The 20,192-nt window shown below is 51.4% G+C and overlaps 1 protein-coding gene across 3 annotated transcripts; it reads right to left on the bottom strand.

Moving 5' to 3' along the window:
* Positions 1-1,271: 1,271 nt before the first annotated feature.
* Positions 1,272-8,988, bottom strand: KRT74 (keratin 74). 3 transcript variants are annotated; one of them, XM_061419112.1, is made up of 10 exons: positions 8,772-8,988; positions 8,515-8,738; positions 7,703-7,917; positions 7,206-7,266; positions 6,616-6,711; positions 5,977-6,141; positions 4,413-4,538; positions 2,748-2,968; positions 2,227-2,261; positions 1,272-1,746 (listed from the first exon to the last, which is right to left on the bottom strand). In XM_061419112.1, the coding sequence occupies exons 1-10, from the start codon at positions 8,986-8,988 to the stop codon at positions 1,529-1,531; spliced, it is 1,578 nt and encodes a 525-aa protein (XP_061275096.1). In that variant the 3' UTR covers positions 1,272-1,528. The 3 variants fall into 3 exon arrangements, with proteins under 3 accessions (XP_061275096.1, XP_061275094.1, XP_061275097.1); XM_061419110.1 differs by having other exon boundaries at positions 8,515-8,988; XM_061419113.1 differs by lacking the exon at positions 4,413-4,538.
* Between the last annotated feature and the right edge of the window lie 11,204 nt (positions 8,989-20,192).

Genomic DNA, 20,192 nt, shown 5'->3' with positions numbered 1-20,192 from the left:
GGAAATGGCAACCCACTCCAGTATTCTTGCCTGGAAAATCCCATGGACAGAGGAGCCTGGCGGGCTACAGTCCACAGGGTTGTAAGAGTCGGACACGACTTAGCAACTAAACCACCACCACCAGTTATCTAATTTATATATACCCTCATGTTTCTACTCAATTGTGTCTGACTCTGTGACCCCATGGACTGCAGCCTACCAGGCTCCTCTGCCCATGGGATTTAAAAAAAAAAAAAATTCTTTTTAAGAACCTATGTTCTCACTTTTCTAATTAATTGATTAAACTCTCCTCCTCCTCCAGGAAGCCTTCCTTGCTTAGCTTCCCTGTTCAGATCACTTCTCAGCATTGCTGCACTGGGCTGCCCTTCCCTGATTTGTATGAGTGTGTGGCTTTGTGTGTGTGTCTGTTTCCCCCATTGGTCTGAGTTCACCTCCAGAGCAGCCTCCAGGTTCCTGAAAGGCTTGTGCCCGTGAGCGAGATGGAATGTATCATCATCAGAGATGGGCAGTTTGGAAAAATTGAAACGTTGACAGGCATGCACCTTGGACATTACTCAAGGACAGTTTATTGAACATGTGGCAGAAATTCAGAATCCTTCAGTCAAGGCAAGGAGGAACCAGGTGCCTCCATCCTTAGAAATATTTACAACAAGAACCAGGACTTCTGGGCTGGGTGGTACCACCAGAGACAAAGCAAGCTTCCCTCATTGAACACAGCTCCTGGCAGCAGGAATTGAGAATCAGAAGCTACTGCAGGACACAGCCCCAGAGAGAGGCCCAAAGATAAACACATAGCCACTGACAGAAAGGCAACTTAAGTCTGCTGCCTGCATCAAAATAATAGTGAGTTTGACATTCCCTTCATTAAAGAAACAGTGGCGTGTAAAAGCACATGGACCCTGGAGTCAACCAGGCCTGGGCTCAACTCCTGACCCTAGCACCCAGGGAGTGAAGGGGGCAAGTTCCACAGTCACTCAGAGGATGGGGGGGGGTGGGTCTCTTCTGTCCCGAGGATGCTTATTGCATCTACTTTGCATAATTGGATGAGAATTAAAGGCAATAGATGTAGTTGGTGCTTAACATATAGGAGTTGCTACCGCCTCCAGGTTGCAAAGTAAGCCTTCGGACAACTGCTGACTCCACCAAAGCATAGAGAAAACTATCCTGCCCTCCCTCGCCCTCTTCCTCTCTTTTTCTTCCCTCCTCTCCTCTCTCTCTAGGGATGTTCTTAGGGATGTTCCAGGGCCAAGAAGGTAATTATAGCTTGTGTCCATAAGTCTCCTAGCAGCCGAGGGCAGCAGGGAAGAAGGAAGTCACTAAGTCCAGATGGGACCTGAAAACGGGAGAGGATGAGGCCAACCAGAACTTGACAGCGAGACAGGCCACAGTGCATGTGGGTGGCCGCACGTACCACGGGTGGTCCTAGGACTCGGGAAGTGGGGGCTGTGCCAGACATCTCCAAGTGAGGTGGCAAGGCAAGAGCATCTCTTCTCCCAGCAGCTGAGAGAACCCTTAAAGCTGAGGGGCTTTACCGGGCAGCTTTCCTTGCCCAGCTGCTGACTGGGGTGCTCTTGTCTTGGGAGTCCTTGGGGTCTCCCACTCGTGCCCCTTTGGCCCTGGTCTGCCCGCTTTGGGTGCTGCTGGAGCTGCTGGTCCCTGTGCTGGCCATGGTGCTGGCCCCAAGGTCAGTGCTGGCCGAGGATCCAGGGTGGTAGCCGAAGCTGCTTGCACTGCTGCTGATGACGGCTGTGGTGGAAGGACCCAGAACAGGGGAAGAAGGATGACAGCATCACTCAGCGAGCCACCCCCTTCATCCCACAGCGACCCTTGGCGGTCAAAAAACACTGCAAGGATGGGTCAAGATCCAGTTACACTGCAAGCTTTGTGCGAGGTGAGGACAACCTGGGATAGAATGGTCCCTGCCCTCCTAGAGAGTCTAGGACCATTTGTCTCACAGGTCCGTATTCTCAACCCCTTCTTGGGATGACGATGCCCAGAAGAGAGACACAGGAAGGAAATGGGGTTGGCATGACCACAGTCACTGATTCCCTGGGACAGAAGGCAAATAGACTTTCTCTGAAGCCAGAGAAACCTTCCTGAGACAGTACTAGGAGCCCCCAGATGAGGGGAGACAATGATTGGAGGTGATACCACATTATCTTGTGGTCCCCAGCTTTCCAGTCCAGTCAGAATCCCCAACTCAACCCATCTCTGGAGGATACTCACAAATGCTCACAGAGGAGGGATTCTCCCCAGACATCCTGCAAGACAGAAAGTTAGAGAAGGATAAAAACCTCAGGAAAGTGTCTAGTTCGGCTGAGCCTTTTGATGGGTTCCTGCCTTTATATGCCTATCGTTTGAATTCATCCTTAAAACAACCTCATTTTACGGAGATTACAATCCTCCATAAAATGGAGGATTATTTATTTGCTCATTTACAGATGAGCAAATAAATAATAAAATTTACAGACACCAAGACCACATAGCTGACATATGGCAAAGCGAATGATTAAATCCAGGTCTGTCTGACCCCACTGGCTCTTTTCATGCCACCACCCAACCACCTGTGCTTCACATCTGACCTCCTCTTGCAGGAAGCTAAGCTCAATCAACAAACAGCCCCCTTCTGTGCTCATGTCATGAGCAGTGCTGTCTTTCCTATTTTACCTCTTAAATGGTCCCTTGCCCAGCAGGGAGCCACCCACAGTCCCCCGCCCCCACTGTGGCATCTCCCTTGCCCCACTCACCAGCACTCCTCGCCCTCCAGCAGCTTGCTATAGGTGGCGATCTCCATGTCCAAGGCCAGCTTCAGGCTCATGAGCTCCTGGTATTCACGCAGCATCCGGGCCAACTCCTCCTTGGCCTGGTGCATGGCAGCCTCCAATTCATCCAGCCTGGCCCTGGCATCCTTCAGGGCACTGTCTCCCCGCTGCTCGGCATCGGCGATGGCCGTCTCCAGATTGGCACACTGAAAAGCAAAGGACGGGCGGGAAGACCATCAGAACCCAGAGCAATGTTTAGATCTTAACGGTTAGGTCCCAACCCCCCTCACTTTACAGATGAGGTCCAAGGTGGTAGCAAGTAATTGCTGCAGAGCCAACACAGTATCTGAGTCGCTTCTATTTTCTTTTGTAGATGGATATTTAAAGGCCCATGAAAAGCTGTCAGAGCAGTTGGATTTCAGGACCGCAAGAAGAGACTTGGATGTTCGCAAGTTGTCTAGTGCCTGAGGTTGAAACCAGTGGCTGTCGGTTTCAAGTCCCCCTTGTCCTGGAGAATCACACTGAGACCCCAACCTGGAGCCTCCAAGAATCCGACAGTGTGCCAAGGCACCTCTGTGATCAGACCCCTACCCGCAGGGTGTCTCCCAGCAGGGGCCCTTCCTACCCGTTAGCACCCAACAGTGTACATCTCTGGACTATTCTAGCACTCTGCAGGGAGGGTCTATCTAAATGCTCCCCAAGTCTGGCCTGAATGGATTAGGGGAACCTTCCCATACAACAAGAGGTTAAGGGCCTGAGGTTATATCCATGGCCTCAGACAGAGCATTTGGGCCCTGAAAAACATCCAGTGGCACTGTGATGGCAAATACTACCAGGCGGAGAAATGGTCCTCATAGAGTTTGTGAATCAGCCACGTGTCGAGTTGGAAAGCAGGCCCCGTATTCCCCACATTACCTGGCTTGGAAGGCTATGTGGGTGCAGGAAGGAGAGCCGGCTCAGCTCTTCCGGGTTTGGCAATTCTATCACTGGGCAGAGTTGACCTGCCAGGGTCAATTGGGGAAGGATTCCCTACCCCCTTAAAATCATCTCCCCAAAGATATGATGTTTTTCTGCTTTCAGACAAGACAGGGTCCCCCAGCAGACAACCCAGAGCATCTTCATCTGCCGTCATCCTCACTGGTCACCCAGAGACAGCAGTGAGAGGAGGACCTTAACTGGCCACTGAGGGTCCCAAGGAGAGGCCCCCCCAGCCCTACATGCACTGAGTGTCCAGTGGGAGGAAGAGGTGTGGGGCCTGCTCTTGGAGCGGCATACCTGAAGGGGACATGGGGCAGGTTTACTGCACACAGAAAAGGCCTGCGAAAGATGGAAAAAAGAAAGGAAACCTAAATTCTAATCCTAATAACCAGCTGGACACCCTGGGAGAGCCCCTTCCTCTCTCCAGCCCAGTTTCCTTATCTGATCTGTGAGAGTCCGGTGAAATAAGTACAAGGCCCCTCCAGTTCTGAGCAGGGAGCCAGCTCTGAGTGTACGGGTCCCAAGGTATGGCGAGGAAGAGGGACCATCAATGGTCCAGAGAGTCCCAAGTCGGGAAGGGGACATCTGCTTTTCACTCAAGGATGGGCTCCAGTCTCTCCCTCACAGAGGGTGAAGCCCGACCTCAGGGCTCTCTGTGGGCTTGCTGCCCACCTGCTTCTTCACATTTGCAATCTCACAGCGGATCCTCTGGATGAGCCGGTTCAGTTCCGACATCTCATTCTTGGTGTGTTTCAGGTCGTCCCCGTGCCGGCCAGCTGCCAGCTGCAGCTCCTGGATCTGGTTTCCAGAGACAGGAAGTTGGTGATGAGACAGGACACCCCCTATATCCCTCACCACCCCAGGCAAAGAAAGTGTCCTGAGCAAACCCTTCCACCACCGGAGCAACCCAGGGGAGATAGCTCTGCGGCAGGAGGTGATAGAGCCATGACCTGGGTTATCCTTCCAGCTGTTTGGAGCTGATTCTGACCAAAAAGTCCACCTGTTTCTCTAAGCAGAAATCTATTTGCTGGGCCTATCCTCCTTTCTCATCTCCCTGGCTAATCTTTTCTGGGGGAGGATAAAGGGAAAATGCAGTTTGCATGTATTAAGCACTTCCAAAGTAAATAGGGCTTCCCTGGTGGCTCAGTTGGTAAAGAATCCACCTGCAATGCAGGAGACCAGGTTTGATCCCTGGGTAAGGAAAATCCCTTGGAGAAGGGAATGACTACCCAATCTCATATTCTTGCCTGAAACATTCCATGGACAGAGGAGCCTGGAGGGCCACATACAGTCCATGGGGTATCAAAGAGTCGGACATGACTGAGTGACTAACACTTTCACTTTCCAAAATAGAAGAATTCTGAACCTCTCCATTGATTTAGCACCTCTTTATAGAGGGATCTTTTAAAGGCCAGGTTCTGTTCTAGGTACTGGGGATACAGAGGTGAGCAGTGTGGGTGAGGTCCCTGGTCCCATGAAATTTACATTCCCCTACAATCCTTCCTTAGTGACGGGTGAAGGGCCAAGGCTAAGGACCGCATGCATGTACCCTGGAGGTGGTGGGATTGTTGGCTCAGGACTTGTAGCTCAGATCCTCCCCTCACCCTTGGCCAGTCCTTCGGAAAAGAGAGGACGACACAGCCCTGGACAGGGAACAAAGAACCTGTGGTCCTTGCTGTTGGTGGGATTTAATGGCCAAGAAAGCTGGGAGGTGCGAAGCCCCATAGGGCCCCCAGGTAAACGGTCTTCTCAGTGACAGCCTAGAAGGGTTTTACTTCAAAGCGTAAGTGCCATCCCCCAGAATGCTCCTAGAATCCCACCTCTTCTTCTTGGAAGTCCTTCCACACTGATCAGAGGGAAGCTCATGGCACCCTCTTCTTTACTCCCTGTCCCACTACAGGTCACCCATAGCTACTCTCCTCCATATTTGTTACTCTCCTTCTTCCCCATGGTGACATGACCTAATCCCTATTTTACAGCAAGAGCACCTCGCTTCGTTCCTCCATCAGAGGATGGCCTATCCCTCTCTGTTGGAAATGCCTACCCAGTTTTATGGCTTATCTTTGATAATGATTTTTGCCAAGAATTCTTTTTGAGTAGAATGTCGCTATGGCATTGATTATAACCCTTCTTTCATTCAACACATCTCCTAAGGGATGTCTCACATCCATTGGTGGAGGTGTCCCTTCCCAGGAAAGGAAGGCTGGTGGAGGAGAGAGACCCAATCAGTCCTCACCTTGCTCTGGTACAGCGCCTCAGCCTCAGCCTTGCTCTTCAGGGCGATGTCCTCATACTGGGCTCGGACCTCGGCAATGATGCTGTCCAAGTCCAGGTAACGGTTGTTGTCCATGGACAGGATGACAGAGGTCTCACTGGTGTGAGTCTGGATCTGGGCCACCTCCTGAGTTGAGAGGTGAGGACAGAGTCAGGGTCCTTCCCCCACCTCCCTCCTCTGCCCATCAGACTTCTGGGCCTGTGGTGCCTGGCAGAATGGGCCAAAGTGGAGGAAGAAATGCCTGCTGGAGCTGAGGTAAAGGCTCACACATCAGGATACACCCCATGTGGGTAGCAGGCCATGGGAGGCATTTCTTGCAATTCACAGTATCAGGCATCTAGGACCTCATGGGGCCATTTTTACCTGCCTACTGCCAAGGTCATTATCACAGCCCCAGTGAGATTTTTTTCCTGTGAATATGGCTTCCAGGGACCAGGATCCTATACTTCCATGGCCTCCCAGTGCAGGGTTTTGCACCTTCCCATCAAAACACCCTTAATTCTGTTTATCCTCAGTCATTCTTATTAGCATCTCCCTGGAAGAGCCAGGGAATCTCAGCTGGAAAGAGGTGGGGAAGGGGAGGGGGGGGGGTGTCCTCACCGCATCATACAGACACTTAAGGAACTTGATATCTTTGTCCAGAGAGTCCACTTTGGCCTGGAGCTCCACCTTGACTGTGTAGGCTGCATCTGCATCCTGCCGAGAGGCACCCAGAGCCATTGGTCAATATCACCCACATCCCACCAGGTGCCCTGTCCTTGCCCTAAAAGACAATTAACTTCCTATCTTTTGCCCACCAAGGGAAGCAGGTTGGTGAATAAAAACCCTCAATACTGGCTTTCTCTCTTATGCATCTTTGGGGATAAATAAAGAAGTGGGGGCTGCTCTTTTTCTGTTACATCTGGAGGAAAGGAAGCTCAGAGAAGTAGAGTGAATTTCCTCAAGTCACAACAGGAAGGCCAAGCTGAGCCAGAGGTTTCCAATTCCCAGACCATGATTCTCTCCTATCTGTCTCCACCCATATCCTAGGCGTGTGTCCTCTCTACCTTGCTAGAGGCCAGAATATGACTCCATCTCTACTCAGGTACCAGCCCCTTCCCAGAAGAAGACTAGGGCTGGAGTCCCAAGCAGGGTTGGTTAGGATGGGGATTCGAGGGAAAACAGAGTCCATAGGCTCTTCTCGCTCTTACCTTCTTGAGCACCACAAAATCATTCTCAGCTGCTGTGCGCTGATTAATTTCCACCTCATACCTGTGGGCAAGGAGAGAAGATACAGAGGCCTCAGTTCCCTTGGCCAGGTGACCCCCTCTTCACACTGACCAGGCAAGTGCTGCGGATGCAGAGTCCCCACAGAATCTGCTGGAGCACTGCAGGGGCTGGTGGTGGCAGTCCTGTGTCCCTGAATTGCCTCATTAACATTCTATTCTCTGGACCCTGGGAAAATATCCAGGTGCCCCAAACCAGTCACTGAACCCATTGGTGGATCAATGAGCAAAGGAACTCCTTCCCATTAACCAGGTAGGAAGTTCTCATCAAATAGGGGTGGTCCTTCCTTCACAGTCAGAGGAGGCATGTGAGCCCTTGACCCTGGTGCTTGCTCCCTCCCCTCCTAAAAACTGGCACAGAGACTGGATGATCCCAGAAGCCTCTGGGAACATGACCCACGACCTTGGCTGGACCCACTCACCTCTTCTTGTAGTCCTCCACCAGGTCCCGCATGCCCTTCAGCTCCGAGTCCAGCCTCAACCGGTCCCCAGATAGCGTCTCCAGCTGCTTCCGCAGGTTGCCAATGTAGCCCTCGAGGATGGGCTCCAGGTTTTTCCTACAGTTGTTCAGGTCCAGTTGCTGCAGCAGCTCCCACTTGGTCCCCAGCACCTGGTTCTGCTGCTCCAGGAACCTCACCTGGAATCAGATGGATGCTACAAGTCCCGTGGAAAAACACCATGGACCCTACCAGGTTATATAGATTTTTCTAAAGACATTTGGCTCCAGTCCTGACTCCCCACTCATGGAATTCCATGTGAACAAGACCCTTTACAATTCATTCTGTAGCCTTTCAGGCAAAACCAGTCACTGAAAACTCATTGAAGAAGGAGATTCCATACCTGCTTCTGTTGCCTGACCCAGCCCCAGGAGATGCTCTTCCTCTGTCTCAGCTAAGTGTTTCTTCTGTACCATGAGCCCTTCCCTCTGAATAGTGATGGTTCTATCAGCCCTGCATCTGCCTTGAAGGGCTAGAGGTCCAGTTGACCTCCAGATTCCCATCAATTCTTCCTCAAGGTAGGGCTACCTTTTACCAAAATTTCCACCCTTCTCTGTAAAAGAAAGCAACACATTCATTTATTCCTTCATGCTACCTAGCTCACAGGTTGTGCTATGATCACAGAGCCCTTCGTGAGATCCAGCAGCAACCTTTCCATCCACAGTGCCCTGTGCACTGCCAGGGGAAGGGGATCACGCACAGCTCGCTGGACTGTCTTATCCACCTGGGAGACCCACCTTGTCGATGAAGGAGGCAAACTTGTTGTTCAGAGCCATGATCTGCTCCCGCTGCTGGGCGCGCACCTTCTGGATCTCTGGGTCCAGCTCCACGTTGAGGGGAGCCAGGAGGCTCTTGTTGACAGTGACCTGGTGGATGCCCCCAGGTGGGCACATGGATGGGCACACAGGCCCCAGGACCACACTGCCAAACATGCTGCCGGCAAAGCTGCTGGCCCGGACCCCTCCATACCCAGAGCCAAGCCTGAAGTTGTAACCTCCAGTCCGAACACTGCTGCCAGCCACCTTGAGGGGAACACAGAGATCCCCTCTACAGAGACTGTAGAGGCTTCGGCTTCCAAAGGCAGCACCAGCTCCTTTGCTGGGTGCACGGTAAGAAGCCGCACTGCCCCCAACCTTCCTCAGCACCACCGCCGAGTGCCCACTGAAGCCCCCCTTGTCACCACCAGACTTGATATGCAGTTGCCGGCTCATGGTGCCAGAGCTGGGGGTGACAATGCTGGAGTAAAGCAGTCACCAATGGAGAGAGAACCTTTGATGGGGCACCCAGAGCACCGCTCCCTTTTATTCTGTCCATCCCTGAACACCGGAAAAGGGTGTTGCTCCTCTATCTGCTTTCTCCCTGCTGAAGGTCCTGAGGCCATGGGCAATTTGTGGAACAGACATCTCCAAGCCCTTTGCAGCAACAAAGCTCTTCTGATAGTGAGCAGAATACGCTGCCCTTGCAGACTGGAGTGGTCGAATCAGGCGTTTATCTGTGATCCTAATTAGGGACCTGGAGAGTTATCCCCTTCAGAGATCTCCGAGCTTAATTTTTTCCAGGGCTGCCTCTTTCTTGCTTATCTGTCAGTAAGAAGCCGGGGAAATGCCCAGCTTTGTCCAGAGAAAGCTCATCAGAAAACCCCAGCTTTCCGCCCTAAAGAACCTACCCCTCTCTTTGTTGGTCCTGTTGAGGAGCTGTGGTGTTTGCACCAGAGAAGACGAAATTCAGAAAAGATGTGATGCATGTCTTCAAAGATCTAAGTCCAAGAAAGAAGTTCCAGGGCTCATTCTCTGGGTCACTGTAAGGACCACAGCTGTCTAGTAATGGAACGGACCTCAGGAAGGTAGTGGAAATGACCATATAGAGTCTGCATGCCACCCAGCAGCGGACCCTCTGGACATTTCTGTACGAGGCAGAGACTGGGTGGTGATTACCTCAACATCGCCATCTCAACAGACAGAATCTTTTCAGGTAGCTGGTAGTTCCTGCAGCTGAATTTTTTTTCCTGGACAAGGTTATCTGCTGCATCTTAGGAAATGAGCCATGAAGCAGGCTTGGAGGTGGGCCATTGCCTCCCCTGGGGAGAACGTCTCCCCTAGCTCTCCCTGGGGACATGTTCCAAGCCCAGTGACCAAGGTACTGAAGCCCATGGGTCTCGCTCCTGGAGTCAAGGTAACTGTTCTGCTCCTTTCTTGATCACTTTAGGAAGCCATTCAATTTTGGGTCAGGTGAGACCAGCTTTTTGTATCTCAGGGAGCCCTGGTAGAGGTAAATGTTTAAACATTACTCCAAAAGCAGGCATCTCCTAGCTCTGACTCTGCTAGGAGTAATGAAATTCGGGAGCCTTGACTCATTTGAAGCCAGTGATAGCAGACAGCTTCTCCGCAGCTGGGAAGGGGGAGTGCGTGAGCGGGACAGCAGGATGTGCATAGCCCAGAACGGCTTCCTCTGAGGGTTTCCTCTCACGAAGTTCTCCAAACAGCCCCAGAGGCAGCAGTGGAAGTTTCTCCAAGGTCCCTGTCTCCCATCCTTCTTGGCAAGGCCTAGCCCTAGGGCATGTGTGCTAAGTCGTAATTGAAGTGGTTTCTTGTGGTTTTCTAAACCAGATTCCAAGTGCTATTGAATGAATGTCAACAAATAATGTAAACCCCTTGACCAGAGGTGGCTATCTTCTGGTCCCAGCCCCCAAGGAGCGTGCAGATCAGTGAGAGGAATCTATGCAAAGAACTTAACTTTGGATAAAGCTCTGGAATAAGAAAAGTTGGGAACAAAGGATCGGAGGTGTGCTGGGAGTTAAGGACCTCTGGAAGGCTGGGCTTCGATTACTTGTGGCAGGGTGGTGGACTAGACGCTCCCAGGCAGAGGGGGGTTGAGATAGTAATCGCAATAACGGCAGCAGTGGTAGCAGCAACAGTATCTGTTGTGGTAACAAAAAGAATCAATGTTGATTGGTCACATCACATGTGCCAGACATTGTATGAGCACTACAAGGATTTTTAATTTAATCCTCATGTTACTGAATTCACTCTACAGTTGAAGACTGAGGATTATAGATGCTAAGGAACTTGCCCAAATTCACTCAGCTAGCAAGTCGGAACTGGGTCTGGAATTCCAGTGTGTCTGGTTTCAAAGTCCATATTCCTAACCATCACCATCCTGTTATGTGATGGAGATGAGAGTTAAAGCCATGGATGCAAGACTTTCTGATGCACGAGGCACGCACAGCAGCTATGGCTCTGAGTTCCGCATACTCATGTTTCTATATATTGTTGAGATGAGCAGATGACGTGAGAGGAAGGGGAGGTTGTCCCTGAAACGGGGGCTTATGTAAGGTGGTTGCTCTAGATGAGACATCACTCTGAGGTTGAGAGAGAAAGTCAGCCAAAATGGGGGTGGGCAGAGGGAGGAAAAGACTCACTTTCATGGGGGCTATTTTATTCTACAATGTCCAATAGCTAGGCCTTCACTGAGAGGCTCCAGCTGGGAAATCAGCATGACTCTGGGGATCTGACTCTTCCTGGGCCAAGTGTGCCCCTCCACTGCCTAGTGGAGTATGAGCCCTAATCTGTTAGGGGAGCTGGACCTCAACAAAAGAGAATTTACAGGAAAGGGATGAGACTAGGTCTTCAAAGCTGGAGAAGATTTAGAATAGATCAAAACCAGAGTTTCAGGTGCCCAGGAAAATGCTACAGAATGAACTGGGCCCATCTATGCTCAGAAGTGACAGGCTGGGGAGAGCCAGGAGCAGGGCTAGGGGTCCCTGCTCTCTCTGTATTCATTCTGCAAGCAATCAGTGAGTGCTGGCGTGGGCCTGGCCCAGTACTGAGGGCTGAGCAGTAAGAGTCTAGAGCAGTAAGAGCAGTAAGATGGTGATGATGGTGATGGTCGTGGCCGTGGTGGTTGCAACACAGAAGGAAGAGGAGGAGGCAGAGAGGAACTTCCTGACGACAGTGTGGCGATCGTGGCCAAACACAGAGGCCCCTCCCAGGAAATTTAATTGCAGAGAATTGCCTTTGCTACACAGTAGGATCTCTGACAGTTCCAATCTTCACCATGCGGGCTACCCTCTAATTACTCATCGTAGTCCACACCCCAGTCTTTGAGTTCACAGGACTAATGAGTGTCCCAAGGCTTGAAGAGATTGGTCCACTCAATAAGTAGAAAATTGAGCGCTACTCAGTGAATTGCTCTAAGCTAAGCTAGACATCGAAACAGGTAAGACCTTCTCCTTCCAAGAAATTTAAATTGAACAGGAGGAGACAGCATATAAGCACGTGAAAGTTGTTTTGCTGTTGTTATTGCTATAGTTTAATTCCTTATGTTTAAATGAGTAATTCAGATAAGCTGTTACTGAAATTCTGCCTTTAAAAATAAATCAGAATAAAATATATTGGTCTTCCTGAGGTGGGGGTTGGGAATGGGAAGGTGGATAGATGCACAAGCATCCCAGAGGCAGTGAGTAACCCAGGTGGACTGTAGGGGAAAGTTTGACTTGGGAAGCAGAGGTTGCTAGGAGAAAAATGACAAAACAGGCCAAGGTATTTCCCTTCTCCCTGAGGATAGTGTGGAATCATGTGAGGGTCCTCAAGGGAAGAAACCTCACAGCGTGTGCTTTAGATTAAAGAACATGCTCTGGGTTGCATGAGGAGAACTATGCGGGGGAGACAAGTACCCTAGGGAGACCGGAAGGAGCTGAGCCCATGTGCACCATAATCTCCTGCCATCTTGGTGAAAGCTGCTCCTGGAGGGGAGAGGTCTGCAGAGCACACCACACTGGAGGGGAGTAGACAGTAGTGCCACAAATAATCCCAAATGGACATAACTGAGGTCATGTCAAATTGGTTTGAGAATGGATGCCAAAGGTCTTTTTTCTCTAATCCATTGTCCATTTGACTATTCCTAGACATAGTCAAGGAAGCCAGCATTCATAGAAGGTAATTAATGGGGAGAAGAAGAAGCTTGACAGATTCTTGAAGGAAGCTTGATGGGTAATAAGACTTGGGGGCAAACCACAGCACCTCAGAATGGAAAGGACATGAAGCTGAGTTCTCTGCTTTCCTTTCAAAAATGAGCTCAGGGCAGAAACCAAATCCTCTCAGCCTGTCTGAACCAGTTTGAAAGGAGGCTGTTTTTCCATCCTCATCCAAAGTTAACTAGAACAAGCAAGAGAGTTCATTTGCTTTTCTCCCTCTCTCCCCATACCCTCTCCCAACACCCTTCACCTTCCTGACATGAAATTCCCTAGGTCTTAGGGTATCAAGTCCAACAGCAGATGGGACTGAGGCTTGGGTCGAGTTCACTGCTGCAGTCTAGAGGCCTGGGCACCTGGCTGGGGTACAGTGGGTGCAAGAGGATGTTCAGAGACTGAAGCTGAAAGTCCCGTGTTTGTAAGGTGGGATAGGGGGAATTCTGGGCACATAAGATGAGGGCCAGCACCCCAGGCCAGACAACTGAAGCAGCTAAAGACCATTTGGTAGGGTGACCAGCTACTCCAGTTTGCCCAGGACTGAGGGTTTTTCTAAGTGGGACATGGGACTTTCTATGTTACAACCTGGACTGCTCTGGAAAATCTGGACAGTTGGTTGCCTGACCATCACCCACCACACCACAGAGTAAAGAGTATCAAATTCTCTGGTACTTTAGGGGGGTCCCTGAAGTTAGAACATCTCTCCAAGTCTGAAACTTACATAGTCAAGCAATTCACTGGCCTCTCACCATCCCCACTGTTCCCTTGACTCCTGTCCCCAACACACACCTGTTAACATGAATTTCCCAGATTATTAAGAAAACAGCTGGATGGCACCAATATAAATTCAGTTCCACTGTCATATATTCAAGTCCTGTTATAAGGCACTGTATTGAGTGAAAACCCAGACAGGCAGTCAACAGGGTCAACATTTCTGCTTCTTGGTGCCACATTAGTATAAAGGACAGTGTGTAGTAAGCTTCTGTTTATTAAAACTTAGCAGAGGCTGTTCAGTGACCTGAAATCTGGCAGCAGCTTCCTTATCACAACTGGTTTCATAGAACTTCCTACCCATGTCTCCACACACCCCATCTCTGAGTCTGGGGCTTTCCGCACGTCTTCTTCTCAGCACCAGCATCTCCTTCTTTCTCTCTGTGGTCCAGCTCAGGAGACAAATGTCAGAGCATTTTAGCCAAGTGGCTGCAGTGCCTTTAAATGCTTTTGTGCCAGTTAGAAAAAGGCGCCCCTTCCTCTGGGCAGATGCAGCCCTTTGCCAGGGTGCACAGCTGGATTTCAGGCCCCCCACTCACCCTCTCGCCAGGCCCTATTGCTGGACATAACCCTCGCAGCCCTCAGGACATTCGTGGGTGTGTGCCCGAATCTAAGGGATAGGCTCGTGTTATACAGGTGAGTTGGAGCCTTTGGTCATCAAGGTCTCCTGGCCTCCCCCCACCACCCTCAAGCTGGAGCCTACTTCTCCAGATCTCCACTCTGACTTCCAGTCCCCTGGATCTTTCCTCTTTGAGCTCTTGAAAGAAAGTGATGGTCCCCCGCCTCCCACCTCTGCCCACTCTGGCCTCTGTCCACTGGGAGCCCTGCCCAGCTCTGCTCCCCTCTGACTTAGGGGACTGCAGACTTGTTTTCACTGTTCCCAGCCTGAGTGTCCTTTGCATTCAACACTTCCTGGATATCCCTCACTAAGCTCCCCATTCTTGATTCTCTTTCTCCTCCTGCTCTGGCTCCTGAGGCTTTTATGGCTGGAGAGACTCCTGATCCTGAGGTGGACATCAAGCATGCTTTAGTTCTCTTTCTGTCCTCTTTTTAGAAAGAAAAGCTCTCTGGACTCTTTACAACTCCGCCCCCGCCCCTGCCCAGTCATCACCGGAGCTTTCCTCAGCGCGAAAGCACTGAGGTATGTGGAGACAAGCGCCGTCTTGCTCTGGGAGGGACATGCTGGCTTTCATTTGCTCTTTTCAAAATACCACCAGCCCCCGTATCTCCATTATTTCATCCATCTCCTTACCTCAGACCTCTCCCCACTGCCCCGCCCTGCCCCGCAACTCCCAGCCACTTCTGGAAGAAGTTTGTAAGGTACTTTTCTAACCCCCAAACCCCTTTATGGGGTGACTTCTTTTTTTTGAAAGAGAACAGTCAGGCTGGGGGCAAGGCCTTAATCTTTTCATCATGGCTGTAAGTCTGATGCTTGATCCGCCTCTTCCTTTGCCCATTTCCAAAGCAAACAAACAGGCTGCAAGGCAGGCTGTAATTAAACCAGTTGTCCCAATGACAAGCCCTCTATCTCCCATCGGAGCCTCTCGCAACCTGATCCAAACGGGACGGAGCAGCCCACTCTCACCCCATCCAGTAGAGGGAAGCTGGAATGGTGGGCTGGGGGCACCTGCCTCAGGTGTGGGGGAATAGCCTTCCCCCCTTCCCTGTATCCATATTGTAACTAAGCCTGGGGCCAGGAGTTAGGAGAGGGTGGGAGAAGGGGAGGAACACCCAGCAGGGCAGGAGCACCAAGGGGCTTGGATGACCACAGGCAAAGCGGGAACCGAAAGGGGAAAAAAATCTGAAAGCAGGATGTCCAGAAAGAAGTGTAAGAAATAAGAAGTGTGTGTTTTCAGAAAATGAAGCTTGTCTAGCTCCCTGAGTGGTGGGGAGGGAAGAGTTGGTCTGGAGGGGAGGAGCCAAAGCCTAGAGAGGGAGGAAAATGAGGGAGTGGGGAAGGATCGGAGGGAGGCACGGGCATGGCCTGAGCCCCTATGGATCCATGACAGACTCCTCATTCTTGATTCTCTCTCTCTGCCTACTCTGACTCCTAAAATGTTTATGGCTGCAGAGACCCCCTAGCCTCGCAGTGGAGATCAGCCTGGGTGGAAAGGATGAATTACCTGCTGGCTACAGGGAACCCCCTCACTGCTGGGAGGAGGGGCCTAAGCTCCACCCCCCAGGACACAAGCCTGCCACGGACTTAGAGGCTCAGGCAGGCTGGGCTGAGGCTGGAATCAGCCTGTGAGCTCCTCCATCCAGAGCTGAGACCACAGCCGAGCCCCTTCAGAGAGTTGCGTCCACTTGCCCTCGTGGAGAAGGAGGCCTCAAGACCAAGCCCCCTCTCCCCAGTGTCATGGTTCCCCCCAACATTGAAGCAAGTGGGATATTACGTCTGGACATAATGGTGGTACCAGGACGTGAGTGGTCTGCAACGTGGGCCAGGGAACACAGAAGACTGGGCGCACTGGCTCCCACTTGAGGGAAAGGGAACAGAGGGGTAGCAGGGAGCAGGAGTGGAGCTGCACATCATAACAGAGAGCCAAGGAGAGGGCTGAGAGGGACCGTCAGCCGTGGGAGAGAACCTTCTGGAAATGAACGTCGGCTGGGAGAGCAAAGCAGAATAAGGGAAGAGCTGTCAGCCTGAGATTGGAATCAAGCTGGAAGCTACTCTGACAGTCATGCCAGGGGTGTAGGCATGGAGGGATCACTGGCTGAGCGCTTGCTGAGGACATTTTAATGCATTTCATCTTCACACCAATCCTACTAAGTAAATACCCTTATTTTTTTCACTTCACACATGAGGAGAGGCCATCCTGATGGCTCTGTGGTAAAGAATCTGCCTTGCAAAGCAGGACATGCAGGAGACGCAGTTTTGATCCCTGGATCTAGACAATCCTCTAAGAGGAGGAAATGGCAACCCGCTCCAGTATTCTTACCTGAAAAATCCCATGGACGGAGAAGCCTGGTGGGCTGCGAGTCCATGGGGTCACAAAAAGATGGACATGACTGAGCGACTGAGCACTTCGCACATGAGGAAACAGGAGCAGGGAGACTGAGCTGCCCAAGTCGTAATGATGAGCAGCAAAAGAAACATACTCTTGGCTGGCCGGCTGCCAGTGTGTGTCCTCTCAGACTGGGTGATCCCTCTCCAGCCGGCAGCCACCAAGCTGTGATTCTTTTGGGTCCAATGAGTTGGGAGTAGCTTTAATCTAGAACTTGGGGCTGCATCTGGAGTCTCAGCCAGAAGGATCTGGAATCCCTGAGAGAGAGGATGGATGGGTTGGAAGTAAGACGGAGGGATTCCAGTGATGAACCTCTAAGAGGACCGAATCTACATGGTGGTGTGGTGTGGATGTGCGCCAAGTGAGGAGGGAGAGGCAGGGTGGTGGAAATTGGTCTGCAGGAGAGGGGACCCTCCGCATCTCCGCTGGCCTGTGCAGCACTTGCTAAACGTGAGTGTAAGGGCTGAGGGATGGTGCCTTAAGCAGGGGGCTTGTCCTACAAACAGGAGTGGTAGCGGCCCTGGAAGGGAAACAGGAGGCAGCTGGCAAAGCGCAGCTCAAACCTCAGAGCAGCTGCCAACGGTGGCTTAAAAAGTCTAAGACACTCCCGGTCTCCAACAAGTCACGTCCCCTTCACCTCCTCCAGGAAGCCTTCCCAGACTTTGTTCAGCTCTGATGCCTTCCTTCCTCTGTAGCCCCTTGGCTGTGCCTCACCATGCCTCCAAGCCCAGATCGTCCTCCAAGCCCCTTTGCACTAGGGAGTGAGAGGTCTCAGAGGGTTCCCCTTGCAGCCGGGACGGGAGCCTGGACACAGTACAGGCGAGGCGAGGGCACAGTACTGCTGAGAGATGGGAGCTCTCCCTCCCAGGACTCCTGGATCAGCCCATCGAGGAAGAGCTGTCGGAAGGTCCCGAATCCTCTGACTAGATGTAAAGAGGTTCAGGCTATGGCAATGCCAGCACTACCACAGCCCCTACCCACCCCCTCAGTCGTGTGAAAGGAAGGATGGGAAAGAAGGAGGGGAGACAGAAGCCAGGGCCTGGGCAACACGGAGGCTGGGGCCTGCCTGGGCATGCCAGGGAGCGAAACAGCATCTCCTCCAGCTGGCAGCTCCGCGGTGGGCACAGAGCCTGACTAAGGTTGTCTCACACCGTCTTGGTTTTAAGTGTCTTTCCTCCAGAGTCACAGCGTTGGAAGGTGCAGTACCTGGGGCCGATGGCAGAGGGCGGTGTAGGCACAAAATACCAGCACCAAGGAGTTACTCTTCCGGCTTGGAAATGAGCAGTTGGTGACTGAATGGGACATGTGTCAATGAACAGACCCAGTGTTTGCCCTGGCCCCGCACTTAGCCCACCTGAGTCAGGTCTCTGGGCACAGTGCTGCTCTGGATTGACTGCTCATGGACCAGTGCACAGCTGGTAAACACAAAGGCCCTGTGAACACGCATTAACAGTGATTATTATCGTAACAGCTAACATCTGTTGGCTGCAAACTGTATTCCAGATGCTGTATTACTTGCATTATCCCTTTTCATATGCTCAACTCTCCTCTCCAGTGAGGACTTTGGCAGGTATTGAGGCATTGTGCATGGAAAACATGGACTGGACTCTGAGAGCTGGACCCCCAACTCTGCCATTTACTGTGTGACATTGGGTAGATTATTTTACCCTTTGAGCCTCAGCATATCATGAGTGAGATCCACATTATAGCAAAAATACCTGTTGGGTTGTTGGGAGAATTCATTGTTGCCAGATATAAAGTGCTGAGAGTAGTACCTGGCGTATAGAAAGCACCCATCAAAAGCCAGCTTGTATCAACCCCATTTTACAAGGGCAGGATCTTGTACCCAGTTACAATCAGCCATTAGAAGAGCCAGGATTTGGAGCCAAAACATATGACGCTCGCCAGGACGCCAGATGTAAGATAGCATATGCCTGACACAGTCCTGGCTTATGCCTGCTGTCTGTAGATCCAGTTTCACATATGTCCAGAATAGAAATGCCTCAATTTGGTTCATAAATTCTATAAATAGCATACACATGGATGAATGTAAGACACAAATCTCTTTAACACAATTGTGTTTCATCACTTGCATGCCAAATCATCAGGACACACGTGTGTTACATGAGCTCTTTCTCCCCAGTGAAGGTGGGTGAGATGGAGCCGTGCATACCTGTGACAAACGTTATGCTGAGTGCTGACCAGGAGCCAGACTGAGGGCCCCAGAACAGAACACGGGGCTCTGAGGAATGGGGGAGGGGACAGACATGGGGGCAGCTAACGTGACACCAGGAAAATAGAGCCTCAACTGTCATATGGGTTCAGGGACAGTGCTATGGATGTGCAGGGCCCCGGTCCCCACTCTGCTGCTCATCAGGGCTGTGAACAAGGGCAGAGTGCTTAGCCATCTGGGCCTCTGTTTGCTGGCCTATAATAGTGGGGCGGATTCAAGGAGTTATTGGCCACAAACCCCAATGTTCCGTCTCATTTATGCTTTTATGACTTGATGGAGTCCACATGGAGGGACCAGAAAATGCATGCCCATAGGAGGTGGCAATTCAGCCGGACCACCAAGCATGAGCAGGCTTTCAGGAGATGGGGCATGGGTACTCGAGATTGGAAGTTATATTTGCCAAGGTCCTGAGGTGTGAAAAGTCCTGGCTGCCAGGAAGAAAGACTGGAGTATGAGGCTGGGGAATGATGAGGGGGAGAAGGGGACACAGGCACCCTGAAGGTCACCCTCAAACAAGGTTCATCGTTGGCAGGTGGCCTTGCCCTGGAGGACTCTGCTCTTCAGCACCTTGTTCAAGGAGACTGTGTCAACTGCTTCTGAGAAAGCAAACATTCTTACAGAAACACACACATGCGTCAAAGAGCACTCTTCTTACTCCATTTAATTTTTCTTCACAAAAATCATCACTGCCTGACATATCGTGTGTTTCTTTGTTAGCTGCTGACTTTTACTCTCCCCACCAGACTGTGAGCTACCCAAGGACAGGCTCTACGTGCTGGTTTGCTGACTCCTGCATTCCCTGTGCCTGATGATGCCAGCCTCACCAAAGCTCGTGAGCCACTGCTACATGGACACAGTAGACACAGAGGCATACACAGGCAGGTGGGCGTGCTGGCCTCAAACTTGAGGATGGAAAAGAATCAGCCGGAAGAAGAGGAAAGCAAGGCTGGTGTGGGAGAGCAAGATAGGAGGTGGGTTGGCAAGAGACTGAGGAGGAAAGAAAGAAGAAGGAATGACTCTCTGACAACAAGAGACAGTTGTAGGGACACTGTGGGAGCTTTTGAGAGGCGGAGCAGGAAGCTGCGCTGAAACTCAGACACCTGAGAGTCCTGGGGTGACTCAGCTCCTTGATCACAGCAGCCTGAGCGTCTTTGTATGGGGGGCAACTGTTCCCATCTCACAGGGCCATTGTGTGGCCTACCGGGAGTAAGTGCCCAGGTGCCCAGGAAGACCCAAGCCTGCCCAGAGGCAAATCTGTAACAAATCTCTGCTGTGTACAAAGAGCAACTCTCAACCAATGCCTGCCTGGCCAGGACCAGATGGCAAAGATCCATATCAGACCAGGGACCCAGAGGGAAGCAGGAGCTGGACCAAGAGAAGATGGATGGGGCAACTCAGATGTCAGTATGCCGGGCAACAGATTCAACACTGAGAATCAGA

This window comes from Bos javanicus, chromosome 5, assembly GCF_032452875.1.
Source record: "Bos javanicus breed banteng chromosome 5, ARS-OSU_banteng_1.0, whole genome shotgun sequence".
Taxonomy (NCBI): domain Eukaryota; kingdom Metazoa; phylum Chordata; class Mammalia; order Artiodactyla; family Bovidae; genus Bos; species Bos javanicus.
Note: the sequence above shows the minus strand (reverse complement) of the source record. Positions and strands in the feature narration are given on the sequence as shown.

Excerpts from the sequence above, each read along its gene's own strand:
- KRT74 (XM_061419110.1), bottom strand. The coding sequence starts at position 8,988 with ATGAGCCGGCAACTGCATATCAAGTCTGGTGGTGACAAGGGGGGCTTC. Across the intron at positions 4,539-5,976 it reads AGGCGCTGTACCAGAGCAAG|ATCCAGGAGCTGCAGCTGGC; the intron begins GTGAGGACTGAT and ends TCTGGAAACCAG. Across the intron at positions 2,969-4,412 it reads TTGCAAATGTGAAGAAGCAG|TGTGCCAATCTGGAGACGGC; the intron begins GTGGGCAGCAAG and ends TTTGCTTTTCAG.